The sequence below is a fragment of the Amphiprion ocellaris genome, chromosome 6 (assembly GCF_022539595.1).
Source record: "Amphiprion ocellaris isolate individual 3 ecotype Okinawa chromosome 6, ASM2253959v1, whole genome shotgun sequence".
Taxonomy (NCBI): Eukaryota; Metazoa; Chordata; class Actinopteri; family Pomacentridae; genus Amphiprion; species Amphiprion ocellaris.
Window position 1 is genome coordinate 35,923,166 of NC_072771.1, and position 21,811 is coordinate 35,944,976.

The window sequence follows — 21,811 nt, forward strand, 5'->3', positions numbered from 1 at the left end:
AAGGTTTTTCAGATATATGGCAAATCTTCAGATGAACTGGACAAGAACCAAATCGAGCTCAAGTCTCCAAACTTGATCAGCGTCCAGAGGACAAGCGGAGGTGTTGGAGAGCGTTGAAATGCCACAACGGTTGTATTTTACCGTGAAGCTTCAGTACGATCAGACCTGCTTCTGTTCAGCAACTGCCCTGCACCACCTTCTCCATCTTCCTCCTCCTCCTCCTCCTCATCCCCTTGTCCCCACACGCTGCTGCTGATGGATGAGCTCATTTGCTGCAAATCTCTTTCCAGTCAAACCGGGACACTGTTGTTGCCTCTCTGCTACTTCACTGGGCACGGAGAACAGAGATCTCAGCGTATGAATACTGTATGTGCACACTTGAACGCACACACAAAATGCATGTTCAAGGACATACGTGTTTTTGAAAAACTGCCTCTTTCAGGAACACTCAGTGAAGTGGCTCTTTGAATGCATATTTCCCAGCAGCACCTGGGAGAAGCACACACTGAAGAATGCCGTTAGTATTGCATTTGTCTTAACAGCACCACAGAGGGCTGAATCAAAAGCATTGTAAATGCAATAACACAGAGCAGAAAACTGCCGAAGATGAGATTGCCTTGTTTTCCCTCCTTGGTGATTTACAGTGTATACGGGCCATATTCTTGTTCACTGTAGTCATAGGGAAAATGGATTGGCAACAGGCATGGCTAAACCAATTCACCGAATGAATTTCTTTGAGCAACAGCATCGTTTTGTGTTAGATCGAAGTTCAAGCATCGCTCTGTATTCTTTCTGACTCATTGCTGGCTGCGATAACCTGTGAAAAGGCTTTCCAAAAATATATATTTCCATCGATAAGCCGCTCCATTCTGATGTGTCAGTTTTGATACAGGCCACGTCTCTCTATTCGCCGGCCAGCCGACTGAGCCGGCCTCACAATAACTATGATGAATGCAGTGTCCACAGGAACAAACCAGCCATTTGACACTTCATCCCCCTTGATGCATTATCGGCTAATATCCCGTGGATTCGTGGCGGGCAGTTTGAAGCCTCGTGATTGGGTGTGACCGGCCTCTGCTGAGCCCTCCCCTGAGCATAGGTGACTGTAATCATCTTACAAATGCCAATGTCTTACGTCAAATGTGTTTGTTGGCGGGAGCAGGCTTTGGGGGAATCAGACGCAGCATCTGTGCTACTGATTAGGAAAACTGACTCTGCCCCACTGGGCCCTCGAAACTATCTGTGAGATCCTCTCGAATCACACTGAGGCCGCTTTAAAGAAAACTAGGTCACGGGTTTGTTTCCCATCATTTGACTGCAAGTCCGAAAATGTGGTTTCATCTGGGCTAGAAAATTTGATTTTCGCGACACACTTGACGGGCTTGAGCACAGAGAAGAAGCTCAGCGTCCATTTAAACTAGATGAAGTGACAGGTCTGGATGAGACTAGTAGCCTGTGGGAAGTGGTGGAGGAGGGACTGATGAACGAGAGATAGAAGCCCTGCCATGAAATGAAAGGGATCACATACACAGAAAGATAGAAAAATATCGCTTGTGAAGGGTATTAGCAGTTCAAGGGAGGAAAACAGGAGGGACCACGAAGACGTTCTGATATGTAGCTGCTACCAGAAGGGACGGAATGAATCGAAAATCAAAAAAAAGCTATCAGCGAGAGAAACAGAGAGTTTGGGTTCGATCAAAAGAGACAGTATTTTTCTTTTTTGGGAGTGGGGGTTGAGATGAATAAACTGCCAGTGATCCTTGAAGTTAATCCTGATCTAAGACATCAAAATGATTTGGTGATGATGTGTTTACTGGGGGTGGGGGAGCTCATCTGAGAGAATATATTCTGAAGGCTCTCATTCCCCTTTATGCTCACATAAACACCCTGGGTTTGACTGTAGTCCTGCTCAGTATGGAGGCCCGGAATTCAAATACCTTTCTCGTGTTGTTGTTCCATATTCCCGAACATTTGTTTGCTTTCCAGATGTGAAGTCCATCTACATGCTTCTCTTGATCTCCATGGAGCTCTTTGGACGTCCTGCTGGCTGAGCTGCAGATTTCCACAGTTCTGGTGCTGCTTGGATGTCCATTACTGAAGTTTCTGCTCAGAAATTCCATTAATTTGAATACATATTGAAGTGCAAAAAAGACTAAAGGGACACAGGAAAAGTTCGAACTAAGCACATTTACACAAATTTGCATTTTACCCTGGAATTGCTTCCCAGTACCAGCGGTCAAAAATCACACTTTGTGGTCAAAAGAATTTAGATTTTAGCTTATCTTTAGCTTAGCTTAGCCATAACAGTTTCAACTGCTAGGTTGCACATTAAGCTCTGTTGCTTTGGTAGTTTCCTGAGTAGGCTGCATTTTCAGGACTGCAGTTGCAGGACCCTTGTTTTTCACAACGGCGCCACCTGCTGAAGTGGAATAGGCGGTACTGAATGTGAATCAAGTTCAGAATTGACCTTGTGTCTTGCCTCTCTCCAGCATCGGCCAATCAAAAGTAATATTTTGGTTGGACGAAATCCTCAAAATCATAACGTGTTAGAAAAATAAAATCTGCATGGAAAAAAAAAACTGTAAAACCACAAATATTTTCACAATAAAATAGTAATTTATGAAGTTAACATTTTTCCGGGGGGGGGATGTAAATCTTTGAAATTATTAAGTGGTGTTTTGAGTGGAACAAACCTCTAAAACCACAGCTTGTTGGCTAGAAGGTACTATTAATGTGGAATTAAATTTTAAAACTATAAGTCTATTTTGAGTGACATGAACCTCTAAAACCACTCCAGTAGGTGGCGCTGTCACAAAAATAAAAGCCCTAGACATGCAACCCTGAAAATGCAGCCTCTTCAGCTGCAGACATATAATGCTGAAGTCTAGTTTTCAATGCAGTAACTATGGCTTTAAATGTAAATGGTGCTTTCAATGACACATCACTGTATTTTCAGACGGTAAAATGTCAGAATGTTTGATTCATGCCACATGTAAAATGATGAAAATACGATTGATCTGTATTTCTCCAAGATGGCATCCTCTAAAGTCTCGATTGGTCCACAACATGAATGTATTCAGTTTAGTATCATAGACAAGTAAAGAAACCAGATAATACTGAAATGTAAGAAGGTATGAAGTCAGAGCATTTTGACTTTATTTCTCTAAAAGTTACCCAATCAGATGAATTAGTTATCGACATAGTTGTCATTTAATGGAATAATCTGACAACTAATTGATTTATAGATGCGGGTCTTTTAATCAGTGCAATAATAAATGACATGTGCAGCAACAGGTGAAAGCTCCTTTTCAATTTTTGGCTACTAACGTGTTTTCTTATTGTGACAACACCAGTGAACCAGCATGCAGGACTGCATTTGCAGGTTGTAAATGCTTCTGCTTGGCTACGTGAATTATCTTGTTTTCCTCAGAGTTTGCATCATTCACCACTTAGATTACAGGTGTTATTAAAACCACCAGTGAGATTGAAAATGTTGTGATTATATCGGCTGAAACGAACTAAAGCTTTTGTAGTAGTTTTGCCAGAATCATCCCTCTGTGTGTGACCAGTCCAAACTAATAAATCAGCATAATGTTTCAAAATCAATAATCATTTCCCATCTCTGTACAAGCAGTCCATTAACCTGCCTTCTCACACTCCATCTCTTCAGCATCATCTCAGTTTGTGCAGCTCCGGGTTCAACTAAGAAAACTCAACCTGCTTGTTTGAGACGCTACACTCTAATCAGCTTGTGCTCGATTTTATGACACAGGCGAAGAAAAAAGACAAAAAGTGGTGGAAAACAGGAAGGACAGATCAGAGTTTACCCCGCTGAACTGGATTGCTTCGACCCTCTGCCACTAATTAACAGCCGGAGAAAGAGGAGGAAGTAATCAGTGGAATCTGCGTTTGCTCGGCTAGCAAGCATTTAAATGCTGTTTTCTGTTACATACAGCTGCATAGAGCAAATTAGTCTGGAAAAATATGCCCGCTAAGCAGAAAGAACAGCTGACAGAAGAGAAAAGACAATAAAAATAGGGGTAAAAAAATCTGATTTACAATAAACAATTTAATTTAAGAGAAAATCAGCATCTTTTCTCAACATTTTCTTTCCTAACTGTTTTTTGCAAGCATAGCTCTCCTTATATCAGAAAGTCCTGCAGTGAACAGTTGTATCTTTTCATAGCAAGACATAGCAACACTTTCAGACAAGCTGCAATATAAAATTCTATTCCAGTTTAAAAGGAGCGTTTTTACCAGATTCTTAATTAACTAAGACTCTAGTAATAATTATTTCACAGTTATGTCACAGTATAATAATTCCTCCCTCTGCTTTCATCTGTGCTAACAACTGTTAAATTTCTTCTTAGCCCCTCTGACTAGTCCTGGAGGATAGTATGAACACCTTATGGCCCCATGTGCCTCTCCATCAGTAGAAATCTTTAATGAAGTTTCAAACTGAAGAACCAATTTTTCAGGTGACTCCAGCAGTAACAGCAGCAGAGAATCCCAATTTAACCTCTCACTGCGTATCCTACAGACAGGATCTGTGGGTGAGGCACCACACAAAGTGTCAGAAACATCTGTTCAATCTGTTTTGTGCTCCAATGGACAGTATGCCAAGATCTCAGGGCACACGACTCTAAAAGTGAACCACTGACAAGTCTGTCACACTTGATAAAAGAAGGGAACAATAATAATCTTGTTGAAACTGCCGAGCGAAGGGAGAATGGAGTGGATGGGAGCTTTGTGGGCACACACATGCCACCGAAAACATTTCAGATAACACGGAAAAAGGAGCATTTTGTGGAGATATTTCATGCTCCAGACAAAGTGTTGCTGTTTGTGTCCTCTGAGGGGTGAAAGAGGCAGCGTGACCGGCTCATGGCGAGACCGAGGAGCCCAGTCACCGCTGACAGAACAGAGTTCACTGGGATGTGAGAAGAACAGTCTCAGTATACAGATGCAACAGTTCAAACAGAAACCAGCCAACTGCTCGCTATTTGCCATCACGCCTTTAAAAGTTATAAATACAATTAATTAGTCTGCCACTTTCTTCGGGCCAGCGAGAGGTAGCGGCCTCTCCTCCACACCCATCACCCCCATCCCCATACTGCCTCCTCATGGGATCGGCATGAGCACTTAATAAGTGCTAAAACAGACAGGAGCACTATATAAAGGCCCTCTGAGATCCCTCTGCCTCGCCACACTTAGCTCTGGCCATTCTTCCTTTCATCGTTCACCCTCGTTCATTAGGAAGATTTTAATTGCCAGGATCTCACCACAAGAGTTTAAACGTTACTCGCTCAAAAAAGAGGGGCTGCTGGTTTTTATCTCCTTTTATTTCTTGAAATATGAGCGAACATGCGAAAACAGAGATGTCGTGTGGGGACCAGGGCGGGGGGGCACCTTGGTACCCTCTGAGGAAGTGGTGGCAGCCCAGCTGGCTTCTCAATCAGGATGTTGGCCTGCCACCTCTGCTGGAGCCGGGGGACGCTCGGTGGATGGACATGGAGCGGCTCCAGAGGAGTCTGGCAGGATGTTTCGTACCCGCTCCACTGTTCGTGCCCTACATCTCTGGGTCGGTGCATCATCCCGGCCAGAAGATCAGCAAGTGGAGGGTCGGCATGGACGTGGCTCACTTCTCCCCCTCAGAGATTTCTCTCAGCGTCAGAGATGGATTCCTGGAGGTTGAAGGTACAGGACAGCTCTGTTAATTAAACACCTCGAAAAAAGTTCACTTTATTAACATTGCTAATTACTTTCACACCCAGGCTATTTCTATATTTAATAAAAACATTAATACTCTTGTCTGGTGTAATCTCAAAGAGTTATCTAAATAGACTTTTCTCACAGTTCACAGAATAAACCCCCTTAAAACCAAACAGTGACGGAAAGAATGCTGAATGTAACAAAAATTTCAAAGCTGCTTAAATAATGTGCTTGGGGAAATTAAAGTCACAGCTCTGTGGCAGAAATTAATTTCTGTGTTGAGTGGTTTCTCCGTGTTGCTTGATTCCTCTGTGTGTCCTCGCATTCTTCCCCATAAACGGTAATCCGTCCCCAGGGAGGCACGAGGAGCGGCCAGACGAGCATGGATTTATTGCCAGATGTTTTACAAGGAAATACAGGTATGCAAAGTAAACACTGGCATTAACCTGCAGATGATGAATCTGACACAGATTAAGCCTTAACACAGGTCTGCAGCTGCACTAGAAGCACCAAGAGCAAATTTTAGACACCATCCGATCTCTAAGATGCTCACTGAGCTGAAAAATTAGATATTACCCTCATTTGTCTCAGTATTTGCACTCTGTATGTAGTGACATTGTAAACACGGTTGTGTCATTTTCAGGCTCCCAGCTGAGGTGGATGTTACCAACATCACGTCGACGCTTTCTGTTGATGGGATTCTGACTGTGGAAGCGCCAGTTCCTGAAACCTCTGTTCCTGCTGCCATCCTCATTCCTATAAAGGTGATCACAACTGGGAAGTCTGTGGTCTCTTGCCAAGAGAAGATCAATAAAACTGACACATCTGTCTGGTAAATTGTAATTCTAGAGCCAGCAGTCGGTTAGCACAACACCAGCTAACCTGGCTGTCTGAAAGTTACAAAATCTGTCAGTCCAAAGCTCACTAATGGGTTCCATCTCAGTTGTTCAACACATACAAATGACTACGATGATTAAGAAAGAGCACAAGAAAGAGTGACTACAATGGAGTGTTTACCAGACAGACATGAAAGTGGTATTGATCTCCCAGAAACAAAGCAAAAATAGAAAGATTTTTAAGACAAGTTCAATATAATATTCACAGATTACATGTATTTTTTGGTATAAGGTCTGGCATACAAATTCAGTATTAAAGTGGGGCAAGAAAGTTGAGCTGTTGTGACAGATTTTTGCACAAATGCAGGTGGAAAAGGAAAGTAGTGGAGAGGAAGAAGAGGCCTCTCATACAGATGCAGATACCTGCTCAGCACCAGGTCACCCAGAGTCTTCAGAGGATCAAACAGAAACGTCTCCGTCAGATTCCCAGCTTGGCAGCACCTCAGCTGGGCTTCAGCAGCATGAAGAGAGGAGGGAAGAGGAGGAGGAGACCCGTGAAAAGCCAGCTGGAGAGAGCCACCCTTCAGTGCCTGCAGACGACGAAGGCACAGAGAGTCTTCAAGGTTCTTCTAAGCACCGTGAAATGCTGGAAAGCCAAGAAGGCCCAGAAACGTCCAAACAGCTGGAGCACAAAGAGGCGGCCGTGGATGGAGAGATCCAGGTAATGGCGAGCTCAGAGGAAGCTGCCGTGGAGATCACCCAGCCTGTGGAGCAGGAGCTGGGCACCGGTCCACAGAGTGACGTCCAGAGCCAGGAGCTGGAGGCTGCCGACATAAAGCAAGAGTGAACACACAATAAAACACAATATCATGAAGGCAAAGTACTGAAACAGCCTGCACAGCTTGTCTTGCGTCAGTTCCACAGATGCATTTTAGTCAATAGCCTTTTAACCATGCTGTCTTTGGAGCTCCAATAAAGCACAAGCGTGTGAAAATGCTAAATATTGTGTTATGTGTTGTTCTACCAACTGCTATTATATCCTCATGGTCTTAAAGCGAATTGTTGGCTAGTTATGTGTGAATTCGCAGCTGTTTATGAATAATAAGTGGTCACATTTATGAGAATCATGCTCCCAATTACTTCTGAAACTGTATGAGTGCAAAATTTAAGAAGTGATTCATTATCAAGCTGTTTCAGTGAAGGGCTTTTTTTACATTAGTCAAATACTATAAGTTTGCACAGCTGTGCATTAGTCACTTCTACACGAATAACTTGCCCAAGGAGGAACTGGCGCTGGTCCAGTTTTGCTGTTACCACGGCAACAGCATAACTGAAGTCCACACATATAATCTGACACCATTAAATACAGCAGTTCATGTGAGCCAACACACATCACACAAAGCACCGCCTTTTTGCAACAGTCAAAAACTTGTGGAAGCCTTTTGTCGCTTCCACAGTTTTCCAACTTTTTAAATTCTAACTGATTTCTTGATTCCAATACACAGACAAGATTACATTATTTTGCATCACACAACATGCAATGGAACTGCCCCAATTTTTTATTTTTTGCAACTCGCATTCAAATGCTCTGGCAGAGTTTCCTCAATGAGTTGGGCCCATTCTACAGCCACACAGCAGCGCCAATCTCACCCAGCACTAAGCCCTCCGCTAATCTGCTGCCCAATTCCTTCTGTTATCCAACAATAACACCACGGGCTCTCTGGATCCCTGGAACTGGGCCCGCGAGTGGCACGGCTCTCAATGAAAGACAGATGTTAAGACACACTGGGAGATTGGCTGGACATTTTTATTGCATCAGTCAATACAAAGACATCAAAAGGAAAAAAGGAGGCAGGAAACAAACGTCTTTGGCAAAAAACAAGTCGGTCCGACCGTCATGCAGCCACCTTCCTCAGACGCTCCGACAGAAAAGAATGCAAACCATATTGCAAAAGGTGGAACACTTCAGATTAATATTTATAATGAACTGACATATTAAAGTATATTTACAATACACTTTGGAAGAATACAGTATTAATGCAGACGTTTCACCCTCAAATGCATCCCAAGGGGGTGTACCCATGTATAATATCACTTTAAGTGACATTTAGTAACTAAGATAAACACTTGAAAGATGCACTCTAATAAATAAAGGCACATTTGTTACTTTTATAACCACAGAAGACAGCAATACAAAGACTCCATTAAATGTACCTCACGATAATATGAATAAAAAAAATTATTTTTTAGAGGTTTATATCGGATAACATCGTTTATTGACAGTGCTAGGACTTATAATGCATGTTAAATTGTGTGTGTAGCCCCTGATTTTTAAACATCTAATTTATTTTGCATATTCAGACAATGTATAATCAATAAATTATTTATAACACACCATAATGCAAGCATATTTAAGACTAGTGATAATTAATGTAGTCACCAAACAATGACTAAAACCCCTCAAAATAAGAAAATTTTACAAACTGTTTATTAAATTTAAGAATATAATGTCACACACAGTGGTTTCATAATGATACGTCTGTAAGGATTTGCTTTTGTACCATCATATATCAATACACTGGATGTTATTAAAGCTTTGTTATGTAACTGACTGTGATGGAGTTTAAATTAGACTGAACTGAACTCATATAACATTCTTGGTAGTCAGACTGGACGTCCTTGGATGTGTTTATTGGTTATTCATAACTGGGGTCACATAAAAAACAGCTTTGGATACAATCTACATGTGTAGTTGCATGAAAGACGTAATAAACCCTTAGAAATCTGTCATTATGTTGGCTTAAAACGTCATTATGGTGTGTTCTGGTCCGTGTATATTTTGGTAATTGGATTTTCCGTTCTGAAAATATGGTATTGAAAAACAAAAAACGAGTGGTTCTTTGATTTTCGTTTTAAAATACAAAAAATAAAATTGAAATACAAGGTGTTTTTCCTTTTCATGATCAAAAAGGGATATACGAAATTTTAAAAATACTTTGATTTTCATTTTATATTTAGAATAACAAAAAAGTAAAATCAGTAAGAGACAGAAACGGAAAAAAGTCAGTTTTTTCATTTTCTGAGACAGGAAGTGGTCATCAGCAAGTGTTGAGCCAACAGGATTCTCAGAGGGCGGAGCCAGAGAGCAGTGATTGGTCAGACCATAGAAATATATAGAAGACAGCACGCCAGCGTATCTAGTCTGCTACATATATATACGGTGGGAACGTCTGGTAGCGTTTCTGGCTGCTGTTGACCTTGTTTTTGGAGTAAAACACGGTAAGAAGACAAATATTTCTAACCAGTAGCGTTGTTTTGTTGTACGTTAAGTCAGCGACTTGTGAAGAGTTGTGTTTGCTCGTGTTTGAGCAGTTGGTCCGGACGCGTTAGCTAGCTAAGCGGCTAAGTTAGCTAGCGGGCTAATAAACACAGGTGGCTAACTTACCGCTGAACACCTGTGTTAGTTGCTGCTGCAGCTGTCCTCATTATTAGAATGACCTTCTCAACCTGTATTTCTCTGCTGTGTATTTTAGCTTTAAAAAAAAAAAGAGTTATTTTACTTTAAGGTTAACTGAAACCCGTTCAGCTGCACTGAAGTTAAACATTCAGCTGGTTTGAATTAAACCTCGCTTAACTTAACATTGTGCAACATTACCTCTCTGAATCTCTATAATTTCATTAAATTCCTTTTCTCTCCCACTGCTCAAGTTCAATACAGTATATAAAGTGATATTAATAATGAAGAAAATAACAACCAGCTGTTGTATTTATTTATTATTGCATGTATTTGTAGTAAAACATGAGATGAAACATCCTACTTTTGGATCTAGAACTGCACAAGCCCTTCATTTTCAGTCACCTGACGAGTTAAACTCCCCTTTTTATGTGAGGTTGAAGCAGAAAGTCTGAGTTAACAAAGACAGTTCTTTATAATTTGCGATACCTGTTATCTCTGACTGAGGCTTTAGTTTTTGTTGAGCTGATTTACATGTAGAAACTTTGTTCAGGAAGATTTCTCAGTAGCTCAGAGGACAGGCTGCTTTTTACACAACCTTGTAAGAGAATGTCTGTCAATGCTTTCAGCAGAATTTAGAAACGCAACACTTCCTAAACATATATTTTGAGGCTGTGAGGTTGAACGTTTGAGAGTATATCAGTGTGTTTGTTTGTGGTCTTTCTGTTTCTAGGTGGAAGCTGAATTAGTGAGGATGACTCCTGCTCCTGTCATCTCTAAGCTCCTCACACATCTTTACCTGCACATGAGGAAAATCACTCCTGTAGAATGCAGGTATGTTTGTCATTATTATAAAAAGATGTTGCCTGGTGACCTGTCAGAAACCCATTATACAGAGTCAGCCAAAATAATGTTTACACACATCAGGAAAAGAAAAACTTGCATAAATATTTCAATACCAAATTTATTCAGACATCACGAGATTAATAAAAGTTATCTTTGGCCTCTACAATTACAAGAGGTGCTCAAAGTGGAGGCCACTGGCTTCCAGACATTTCTGTTGTGTTGTAGACGTCACTTGTTGATGCTCCATTCATGAGGGTAGCGCCATCTGTTGGGAAAACATCGTACAACAGGACACAGAGTTACCGTGATTTGATCAAACTTAGAAAGAGGAATCTATATGTATAGAAGTACTTATACAAATGAAATATTTATAAAAGTTTTTCTTTTCCTGATGTGTGTGTATATTATTTTGGCTGACTCTGACTCTGTGAACTTAATGAGAACAAAACTGTCATTTAATTGTTGCTCTGAAAGCTTCTTTAGTGAAAACCAGCTGGTGTTCTGCTTTGAAACAAACTGCTGTTGAGGTCTGTGTTTTTAGGTTTAACCCCACAGTTTCTGAATGAACTGATAGTTGTTTTTTTTTCCCTGTTCTAATTGATGGTAATATTTACTGATCATATAATCAGCATGACAATATAACAGTCTAACATTCTGACCACCCGACTAATACTGTGTTGGTCCCTTTATGCTGCTAAAACTCCTCTGACCCAGTGGTTCATCAGAACCTCTGGGGATGTCCTGTGGATTCTGTGGATCCTGTGGGTTGCAGGGTGGGTCCTACCTAGACCAGGCTGATCCTGGACCATCCCACAGATGCTCCATCAGATGTGGATGTGGGGAGTGTGGAACCCAGGTGAACAGCTTAGCTCTGTCGTGTTCCTCGGACCACTCCTGAGTAGTTTTAATTTGTCCTGCTGAGGCTGGCAGCTGGCATCAAGGACTGCTGTTGCCATGGAGACAAGGGGGTTGTTTGTCCTGCAGTGTTTAGGTGGTGGTACATGTCAAACATCCACATGAACGTCAAGGTTTCCCAGCAGAACGTTGCATTAGAACAAGATGACGGATGTTGTTCTCTTCAGCTGTCAGTGGTCACAATGTTGTGGCTGATTGGTGGATCTGTCTGCCTTTACTCTGACATCCAGAGTTCTACAAAAGTGTAGTATGTGTGCAGTGCAGAAGAGATTTACTTTATTGTATGCAGTTTTAGTGGTTCCATCAGAGAAAATCATATCCATATACAGATTTTTATTAATTACAGGGCTGGTTCAGTAAAGATTATAATAATAACTACATCAGATAATTCTTTGTCGCAGTTGGAATTTTGCAGACTGAGAGATGGTTGAGAAGGTTTCCAGTTCTTGTTTTAGCAAAATATGTTATAATAGAAGATCTTTATTGTTATTGTACATGAAATTATCTGCAAAACAGCAAAGTGCATCAGTCTGAGGTATCTAAAAATAAATAAGTAAAGAAAAATGCTTCTAAAGCCAATAATAAACAGAATATGTTGAGGGAATATTCTAAAAAAGAAAGAAAAGCTCCATTCTCACTCCTCTCAGGATAAACTGTCATTAAAATTGACTTTAAATTTAGCTTCAGCACGAGATAAAAACATTTACTTTCATTACTGATATTGTCAAGTTTTAATAAAGTTCATGCTACTTTTATAAAATGATGAAAGTGAATAAATTGTATTTCTGTGATCTGTGTTTGATTTCTGTCTTTTCTCCTGTCATCCAGATGTTCAGAGGGAGATGATGCCACATCTGGTCCAGCTGATGGAAGGTCTTGAAGTTCTCTGACTGGCCTCGACTGAAGATGGTCGTCTCTCTGGATTTAAGGTTCAGATGCTCAGTAACAAACTCCACCAATGAGCCAACAGGGAAGCTTTAGGTTTATTAAATGTTGCTATGAAGGTTTCGCTGTTTTTCTTTGTGAATGCAATGTGCTCCAACTGAAACTTGAATTAGAACTTAGAAGTAAATCCTTCCATCTGAAAGGATTTAGTTGCATTAATAACCTCATAACATTCTAATTTTTATTCCAGTCTTGGTTGGAAATAGAATCTCTGTATTGATTCAGGTAAAAAGTGAACTTCACAGCATGTTGGAGCAAAACAACCAGATGAAAACTGTGATGGTGTTGGATTGTCAGACTGTAATGTTGCAGCTCAAAGCAGCTTTTTTATCTCAGTTCATTCTGACATTCAGCTATGAATCAACACAGCAGATGGTGATCCATGCTGTGGAAATCTCACATCTCCTCATTTAATGGAGCTGCTTTGCACTTTTTACACTGTTTATTCACCAACACTTTATTTAATAAAAGTCCCATCTAGTTTTTATGAGGAATGTGATGTTTTAATTTCTCTGTGAATAACTGCAGTCTAATGCAACAGCTGGAGTTGTAACATCTGTCCTGATATTGATCATGAAGTATTGATCAGAATACTTATGGTTAGCAGTCATCCCTGAAGTTTTACATTAAAATCTTTACTTGTGAACTTTGGGAAGAAGCAGAAACTTTAGCGTTGCCATGGATACGTGAGTGTTAATTTCTGTCCATGTTTCATTTTGGGAAATTCAGTCCAGCAGATGAGTTTGTTTTTACTGCCAGCTACCATTCAGTCTGAGATATTAAGAATAAATAAATGTGCATCATGTGGAAATGAACAGATTTTATTTTTATTTATTCCTACAGCTGCTGCATGTAAAGTTCCAAAATGTGGAGGAATTTAGTCTCACAATCACAGACGATAAGTATTATCTGAAAGTCGGGTTATTGTTGTTTATCAGCACAATACAAAAAGATTCATGTTAGAAATATTCCAGTTAAGACTCTAGAATGTCATGATTTATGTAAATTTACCTCAATAATATGAATGTTCAGGTTAAGATTGTGCAGTGGTATTTATTATGCAAGTTTAGCTTATTAAAGTTTATGACTGCACTAAAATATTATTTAAATTGACATCATTATTATAATATTTAGGGTCAGACCCTACAGTATTGAGATTAAGAAATAAAATATTCTATAAAATGTAAATACACTGAACTAATCTGGATATATTTACGTGAGACTCTGCAATATTATTTGACACAAATCTATCTAAAGCAAAATTTTAATCATTTTTACTCCAAACATTTAATGGACTGATTTAAATATTAAAATAACTCCTTTCTAATCCTCTGCTGTACGTTCAAACCTGAGGCCTGAAATAGAAACACACAAGTATGTGATTGAAGGAACTTCTGCAGAGTCCTGGTTCCAGAACATGATGATAGAATTATAGACAAACTTTAACAAAAGCTGCCTGAGAGTTTACAGGTTTTTATGTTAGATTTCTTCAGTAATTTAATGAGAGTTATCAGAAAAAATCAAGTGTTCATTTGATGAACTTCATTTCCTAAAACATCCAGAATTGGAGCTCATATCTTTGACAGCTGTAAAGTTTCTGCTCCTTCAAAGTTCACAACACAATGAATGAATTCCTAAAACACTCTCAATGCTGGAGAGCGTTTGTGATGCTGAAGCAGTGACCAGTTTTTCTGTTTCTTCTCTTGAGATGCACAATGAGGGACGTCTGCAGCGACTGAGAAAGAGTCTCACCACATCCTGACATGAGGAAAAAGACTTTATTGAAGACTACAATGAGAAAAACTATCAGACAGCAGACGGCTGCATTCAAGGTGAGCTCTGAACATTTGATCTGGAACAGGAATTCAATCACAGCAGCATGAGCTTCATTTCAGTCTGTAGCTGCTGAATTCATGGATGAATCATCTGGCACTAGAGAGGAAGACCATCAAACATCCGCGTCAGCTGATGGAGGTCCAAGAGTCTCACCCAACAAACAACCTACAGAGTGAAGACCTCCAATCTGATTGGACGGCCTCCTATTCAGCCACATGTGTGAACAAATGCCTCTAAGCTGATTTGTTTTCTAAAATAAATCTAGTTTGAGTCCTAATCTATGCCTGTGTGTTTGCTTCTTTACACTGCTGTTAACAGTTTAGGCTGTTAGGTTGTTCCAGATAAGACAAGTACAAGATTCTTCAGAGCCGTTCTACCACGAGCCTGACAGGAAGAACTCCAACAGCTACTGAATGTTCCTGTGGTTCCCTCAAGGCTACAGGAGGAGCCCTACGAGGACAAGCCGGTCCACCTGATGGAGGCCAGTCGCTGCGGTTCAAAGCCGACACCGACTACGTGGACTTCTACTGGACCACACGGAGGCCTTCAAACCGGACCAACAAGTTCAGCGACTCCCCGACTCGTGGGTCCTGAGGACGCCGCCGAGCCTCGGTCCAGCCGGCCTCCTGTCTGTGGGTGTTTGAGTGCTGAGAGGTTTGTGGATGCATGTGAACGTGTCTGTGTTGAAACAGCAGCTTTGGACTCAGTAACGCTGGGAAAAACCAAGAGCTCCTTTATTTGTGACTTCCACTAAAAAAACTGATGAAAATAAGTTTGCCAGGGTTCTGACTGATAACAGATTATTAAATAATGAAAATAACAGTTTAAATATTCCTTCAAACAATCCTTTTAGGTCTACATTTCCTTTGGTCAATAAAAAAGACAAAAACTAATATTTTCAGCTGAACTAAAGACAGACTGTGATTTTTCTGCTCACATGTGTTGTAAACTTCCTCTTTCAAATAAATATCCTCCTAACCCCCTGGAAACCAACGTTTGTCCTGTTTTTGTGTTGCTCATCAGTGACCCTAGACAGCTGGGTCGTAATGTTTTTTGAGCAACACACCATACTATGACGTTTTTACAATGATGGTTCTACTATGGAACCAGTTTGACATGTTCAGGTGTTCTTTGTGTGAAAACTCAGAGATTTCAGGGATCAGAAGGTGGTTTTCAACTTTCTTTGTTAACTTTCTGCTTCAACTTTAAACTAAATTTCCTTCACTAAGCCAGCCCTCTGGACTTCCAGGAAGCTGTGTTCCTATTGGCTGTCCAGGTGGCTGCTTGGTGTTATCAGGAACACCTGAGCAGCTCAGTATCTTCCTGCTTTATTTAGCTGCAGACAAACATTTCCTCTGTTTCTCGTCACCACTGAGGTTTGGCTCTGTTGCTTTAGTTTGTTTTTTAGGCGTTGGCTTGCAGCTTCCAGCAGTAAAATCATCTTTAATGTGTTTCTTGGTGTGTTTTAGGGCTTTGTACTGGATAGTTGTCTTGGTAAATGTGGTTCTTTAGCCACAGTTAGCACATAGTTCTAATGTGTGCAGTGATTAGTGGATTTGCTGCAGCTGTGTCTTTATCTTGGCTGTAGTGAGTCTTTAGAGGTTTTTGGTCAGACACATTCTGTATTCTTGTTTGAGAACCAGCGTTGGTTGTCCAGAAGGTAAGAGTTCCTGTCCTGATTCTCTGTTCTCAGAGGTTCTCTGGTAGGCTGCAGGAGACTTTAGCGTTTAGGTGGTGCTAGTTTGGTTTTTGTACGGTTTCATTTGGACGACTATCTTGAGGCTCCTCCATGTGGTTTAGTGAGGTTTTCTGGAACAGTTCTACAAAGCAACCTGCAGCAGAAGAGACTTTGAGAGTTTTTAGGAAGTTCTGGAGACCAGACTTTAGAGCAGCAGAAACATTTGTCAGCAGTTAGAGAAGGTGAGCTTCAGAGTAGAAATGAGACAGGAACCTTCTTGATCCGTGTGGTGAGGTCCTGTACCAAGAGTTTGAGCAGGTTGTGAAGAGTCTGTAGTTCTTTGGTCTGAAAGCACAAGAAGAGTCGACTCATTAAAGGAGAAAACAGGAGATATTGTTGGTTCTTCTGTCACTCTGCAGTTTCCAGTTTCCTTAGACTGAATATCAAGTTTCTATTTTAAATGATTTCCCATGTGAGCCCAAGAAGACTTCAATAAACTCCCTCCATCCCCTGGAAACAACACATTTTATTACCATGTTAAATCTTTTTTTTTTTTTTTTAAATATGTTTTTGAGTTTTAATCATAGTTTTACAATAGTTTTTTTCTCTTTTCTTGTTTAGTTTTGTCATCTGTGTGAAAGGTGCTAAACAAATAAAGTTGAATTGATAAACTGAATAATTGACTAACTCATGATTGTGACAACAGAAATATTTTCATTGTGATTTAAGGGTTTGTTTCATTTTTAATGTTGGGGTTAAAATCTTGACAGAAAAAAGATTAAAGAAATAAACTACATTTAAAAAAGCAATTAAAGGAAAAAAGCATTTAATACAGTAAAACTTTTTAAAAGAAAATTAAACATTAAATACAATTAAATTATGTTAAACAGGCAAAATATTTAATTAGATAATTAAACAGAAGATACAAAACATGTAATTATGAAATTAAACAAAATTTTTTAAACAACAATACTAAACATTAAAGATGAAATATTTTAGATAATTAAACATTTAAAAAGTACAATTAAACAAGAATATTAAACATTTGAAAAATGCAAAACATGTAATTAGATTATTAAACCTTTAAAAAGACAAAACATTTAATTAAAAAATTTAAATGTTTAATTAGAAAATTAAATCTTATAACAATAAAAATTTAAATAGGAATTAAACAGAAAATACAATGAAGCATTTAAAAAGAAAATTAAACATTAAAAGGTGATAAAACAATTAAAAAGAAAAACCTTAAAGATTTAATCGAAAAATTAAACATTGGGAAAGAAAAGGAAATTTTTCAAACAACCCGCTAAAACATTCGAAAAAACAAACATTACACAGACAAAACATTTGAAAATCAAATCAGACATTCGAAAAGAATTAAAGGTGAGAAAAGAGCAAAACTAAACATTTCAGAAGAATCAAACTAAAGACAAAACATTTGAAAAGACACCAGTTAGACTTTAGAAGATCAAATTAAATAGAAGAGACAATAAAACGATCAAAAAGAGCAAAAACCGATAAAGGTCTTAATGCGTTTTCTAGTCTGAAATGAAAACATCAAGTTGTTTCTTCAAACATTTCCTCTTTCTATGTTCTTGGTTTGATTGTGGACAGATTTACTAAGAACTCATTTCAGAAAACTGCTTTCCAGATAAAGTCTACTAGTAGTTGAAGGCATTGATCAAACTAATGTTACCTTCTGATCTCCACAAACTTTACTGTTCAGTGAAGAGAATCAAAGTTTGTTGAGGATTTTTAAAAAACCCACAGGTGAAGGTCTGAGAAGAACTCAGATGGATGGTCTAAATGTGAAATCAAGACTCATGGTCACAAGTTTTAAGGCTTCTGTTAACCACAAAGTTCAAACTAACAGAGAAGTACTGAGAAACTTTTAAAATTTCAGTCCTCAGACTGTCTGAAGGTTCAAACTAACAGAGAACTACTCAAGAACTTCTAGGATTTCAGTCCTCAGAGTGTCTAAAGGTTCAAACTAACAGAGAAGTACTGAGAAACTTCTAAAATTTCAACCCTCAGGCTGTCTGAAGGTTCAAACTAACCTAGGACTACTCAGGAACTTCGAAGATATCAGTCCTTGGACTGTCTGAAAGTTCAATCTAACAGAGATCTACTGTGGGACTTAGAAAATTTCAGCCCTCAGACTGTGTGAAAGCTCAGGTCCTGAGGACTCGGGAGGTCTGGGGGCTTGGAAAGTCTTGGAAGTGAGGGTTCCACCCTCCAGCACAAAGGCTGAAGTCCAGCCTCCTGAGAAAAACGGTCGAGTCGAGACTCGAGTTAAAAAAAAAACTCAAAAACGACAAAAAATAGATGATAAATGCGCAAAAAAAAGAAGAATTAGTATCTGAGCGAATAGCTCAGGGGAAAAGAAGATGGACTACCAAGTGGAAGGTCGCAGGTTCGAGACCAGCCACTGGCAGTTTTCTTTCTTTGTCTTTGTCAGAATTTTGAGAAAACTTAAGAAGTGTCTGGTCTTGAACCAGCGACCTGCAGCTCCATAGGCAAATCCTTAACTCACTGAGCTACAGATCAGATAAAAAGAAATAAATTCGTCGTCCCTTTGGCATCGTAGTTCCTGAAGTGACCACATGGGTGGAGCCAAGGCGGAGTCTGGGTGGAGTCAGGGCGGAGAGTAGGCGGGGAGGTGGGTGGCGGCTTCCCCCCTCTACTCCCCCACCTCCCCCCACCGCCCACCACACCTTCCCCCGCCCCACGAGTTTCTCGACTCTCCACGAGTTCTTCGAGTCTCCACAGGTTTTCCCCAGTTTCTGGAGTTTCCACCAGGTCCAAGGCAGAACAACTTGTCATGAAGAGATGTTGAAGTTGTCCAGGATGGACTGACTTTTTACAGCGACTAGAAGGAAGACCACTAGAAGAGCAGGTCTTTAACCACCATCCATAAAATCCATGGAGTCGACTCCAGAGAAATGAAGGGAGGTCAACTTTTATCAACCTCCATCCAGATGTTCAACTTCATATCTTTACTTGGAGATTTGTAGCACCACAAACCTTTTGTATCACACTTTATTATAATTTATTTGGACTTTAATGGAATCCACCAGCAGATTTAGTTTTTGTTGACAAACTTTATTCTTGTCGTTGTGGGACTGCAGTATTTTAAACTCTTCCTTTTATTTGACCTCGTTTATTAGTTTTAGTGGAGAAAGTTATTTTAATTGTCCATTAGTCTCTTAAAAACCAAATAATAGATTAGTCAAGAGCCTTAAATTTCTTACTTTGTCATATTTTAAATATGACAAACAATATAAAAATATAGCGTCTTGAAACAATTTGACCTGTAATTGGCGTTATATAAATAAAGTCAAATTAAAATTGTATGTATCTTGTGATGTTGGAGTAATTCAGCCATATATGTTGGAAAACACACTTTCTTAACACATGACTTATGATTAAAACACATTAATCTGTTGAATAATGGGCAAAGTTTACTGTCATAAAAACCAAAAAGATTTACATTCATGATGCAGGAATCAGGCAGTTTTTCACTTTTTATCTTAGTTTAGTCAGAAAGATAGTTGATAATGTGTGAATTGTTGCAGCTTGTGAGCCGTAAAAGGTTTTAATCTTTGGGGCCGAGTGTCAGAAAACATTTAGAAACCAACATCAACAAAACACTCAACAAAGATTTGAACATCATTAAAGGGAAATCCAACTTTTGCATGACAATGTCTAATTAAAGGACATTTATTTCCAACGTAAATGTGTGATATTCATCCTCTGGAGCTTTCTCTTCACATCGTCTTCCACCTGAACTGGTTTGGTCGGGAGCATGTGCAACAAACATTTGAAAAACTGCACTTTAACATCAATGAATGACACTGAAGTTTAATCACTACATAAATGAGACTGAGTCTGGATGTGCTGCTCTGTCATTAACTCCTAAGTTTAGGGAAAGTTCAAACAAAAGAGGACAGTTCAGATCAGACTTTAGAATGAGCTTATTTTCTAACAAACATCTCAGACTTTCTGAGCTTCAGCACCTCTAGCAAGATATTTTAACAAGCAACTCAAGAGATCCAGAAGTTGGAGAGAGTTAGCTTTAGCTGAGCCAAAGAACATGTGGGACGCTAAGCTAGCAAACATTTCAGACTTTTCTCTGTGAATTCTGAGAAATAATTTCCTATTTAATGACAGAGCTACACATCTTAACTCAGTCTCATTAAAACAGACTCTAATTCACTGTCATCCATCCATATTAAAGTGCAGTTACCTAAAATGTTTGTTGCATGAGCTCCAACAAAACCTGTCCAGGTAGAAGGCCACTTTGACAAACAGGAAGTGGAAGATTCCAAACAGATTTATAGAAGGGGGAACCGGACTGTACTTAGTGTGGTCGAGTATAGAGGGGTGTTTTGTGGGTTTTTAAGGCTGACAATGATTATTAGAGAGACATTTGGAGTAGATAATCATTTGCAGTAAATGAAAGTATTTAAAATCTTGGAGTTAAACTTAGAAGAACACAAACTCTAACAGAAAACTTTGTTGATACGTTTTTGTTTTGTTTACAGATGTTAAGTTAAAGGAGTTTCATTCGTGACGTATAACCAATCAAATCACTCCAGAAGACAGAGCGACCACAGGTAGATAAAGGTTCAGAGCCAAAGTAGTGCCATTTTAAAATGTATTTATTACTGTAAATCAGTAAAAAAATAAAATATGGATAATCAGTAAATCAGTCAGCCCACAATTACTACAATTCTACAATGTATGTCTCTTTCCTTTGACTTGTTATTTGTACAATCTATGATGTATATGACGGTGTTTTTTCATACCAAAGGCTCTACTATGATGTTTTCTAAGAGACATACCATGCTACTCTGCTTGTTCTGGCTCTGGGCCGCTGCACTCCTCCTCTGTTGTTTTCTGGATTGTACTCAGCTGCATGCCTTCGTCCACCCGGCCTCCGTTGACTCGTCCCGCCTGCCGTCTCTGGAGCTGAAGCTGGATTGGAACAGACCAAAGTACAGTCCAATCACGATGCCAGCTGCCTCTCAAAAGGCTCCTTCATCTGGCAGGTGGCAGCACTTCTTCTGAGGGGAAGCTGAGCTGGTCCAGCAGAACTTTGGAGATGTGTTCCAGTGGTTGGTGGATGTGTGGGGAGATAGAGAGGGACCTTTGAATTGTTCACAAAGGAAAACAGGGAACCCAGTGATAGTTTTAGTTTAGGGTGCTACTGAGGTGTGTTTTTGGGTTTTAAGAGGTGAACAGGAAGAGGGTTTTTTTTGTATTGATTATGTTTTACTTTGTTCCTGGTTGGAATGTCCATCAATGTCAACGTGAAGTTCACTTTTAGTTCTGTTTATTTATTTTTATTTTACTAACACTCATTTGCTTTTAACCCCCTCACATGTTGTGTTGTTGTAAACTTACTCTTTCAAATAAATACTCGTCTAAACCTCTGGAAACGAGCGTTTGGACTGTTTTGTGTTGCTCCTCACCTACTTCAGACAGACGGGACAAAACAACGTTTTGTGGACTAAAGGCTATACTATGAAAATTGCTGAGCAACATACTAAACTATGACGTTTTTGTCACATTTTGAACGACATACTA

The 21,811-nt window shown here is 39.5% G+C and overlaps 1 protein-coding gene and 1 long non-coding RNA gene across 3 annotated transcripts; both read left to right on the plus strand.

The window, feature by feature from the left end:
- Positions 1-5,195: 5,195 nt before the first annotated feature.
- Positions 5,196-7,549, plus strand: si:dkey-1k23.3 (heat shock protein beta-1). Its single transcript, XM_035957258.2, has 4 exons — positions 5,196-5,697; positions 6,068-6,131; positions 6,356-6,476; positions 6,916-7,549. Exons 1-4 carry the CDS (start codon positions 5,355-5,357, stop codon positions 7,393-7,395), a joined length of 1,008 nt encoding a protein of 335 aa, XP_035813151.1. The 5' UTR covers positions 5,196-5,354; the 3' UTR covers positions 7,396-7,549.
- A 2,179-nt stretch (positions 7,550-9,728) lies between these two features.
- LOC129349046 (uncharacterized) lies at positions 9,729-14,825 on the plus strand. 2 transcript variants are annotated; one of them, XR_008601870.1, is made up of 4 exons: positions 9,729-9,827; positions 10,736-10,836; positions 11,563-11,704; positions 12,592-14,825. It is a non-coding gene; the product is annotated as an uncharacterized LOC129349046 (long non-coding RNA). The 2 variants fall into 2 exon arrangements; XR_008601869.1 differs by lacking the exon at positions 11,563-11,704 and having other exon boundaries at positions 9,731-9,827.
- Positions 14,826-21,811: the final 6,986 nt, after the last annotated feature.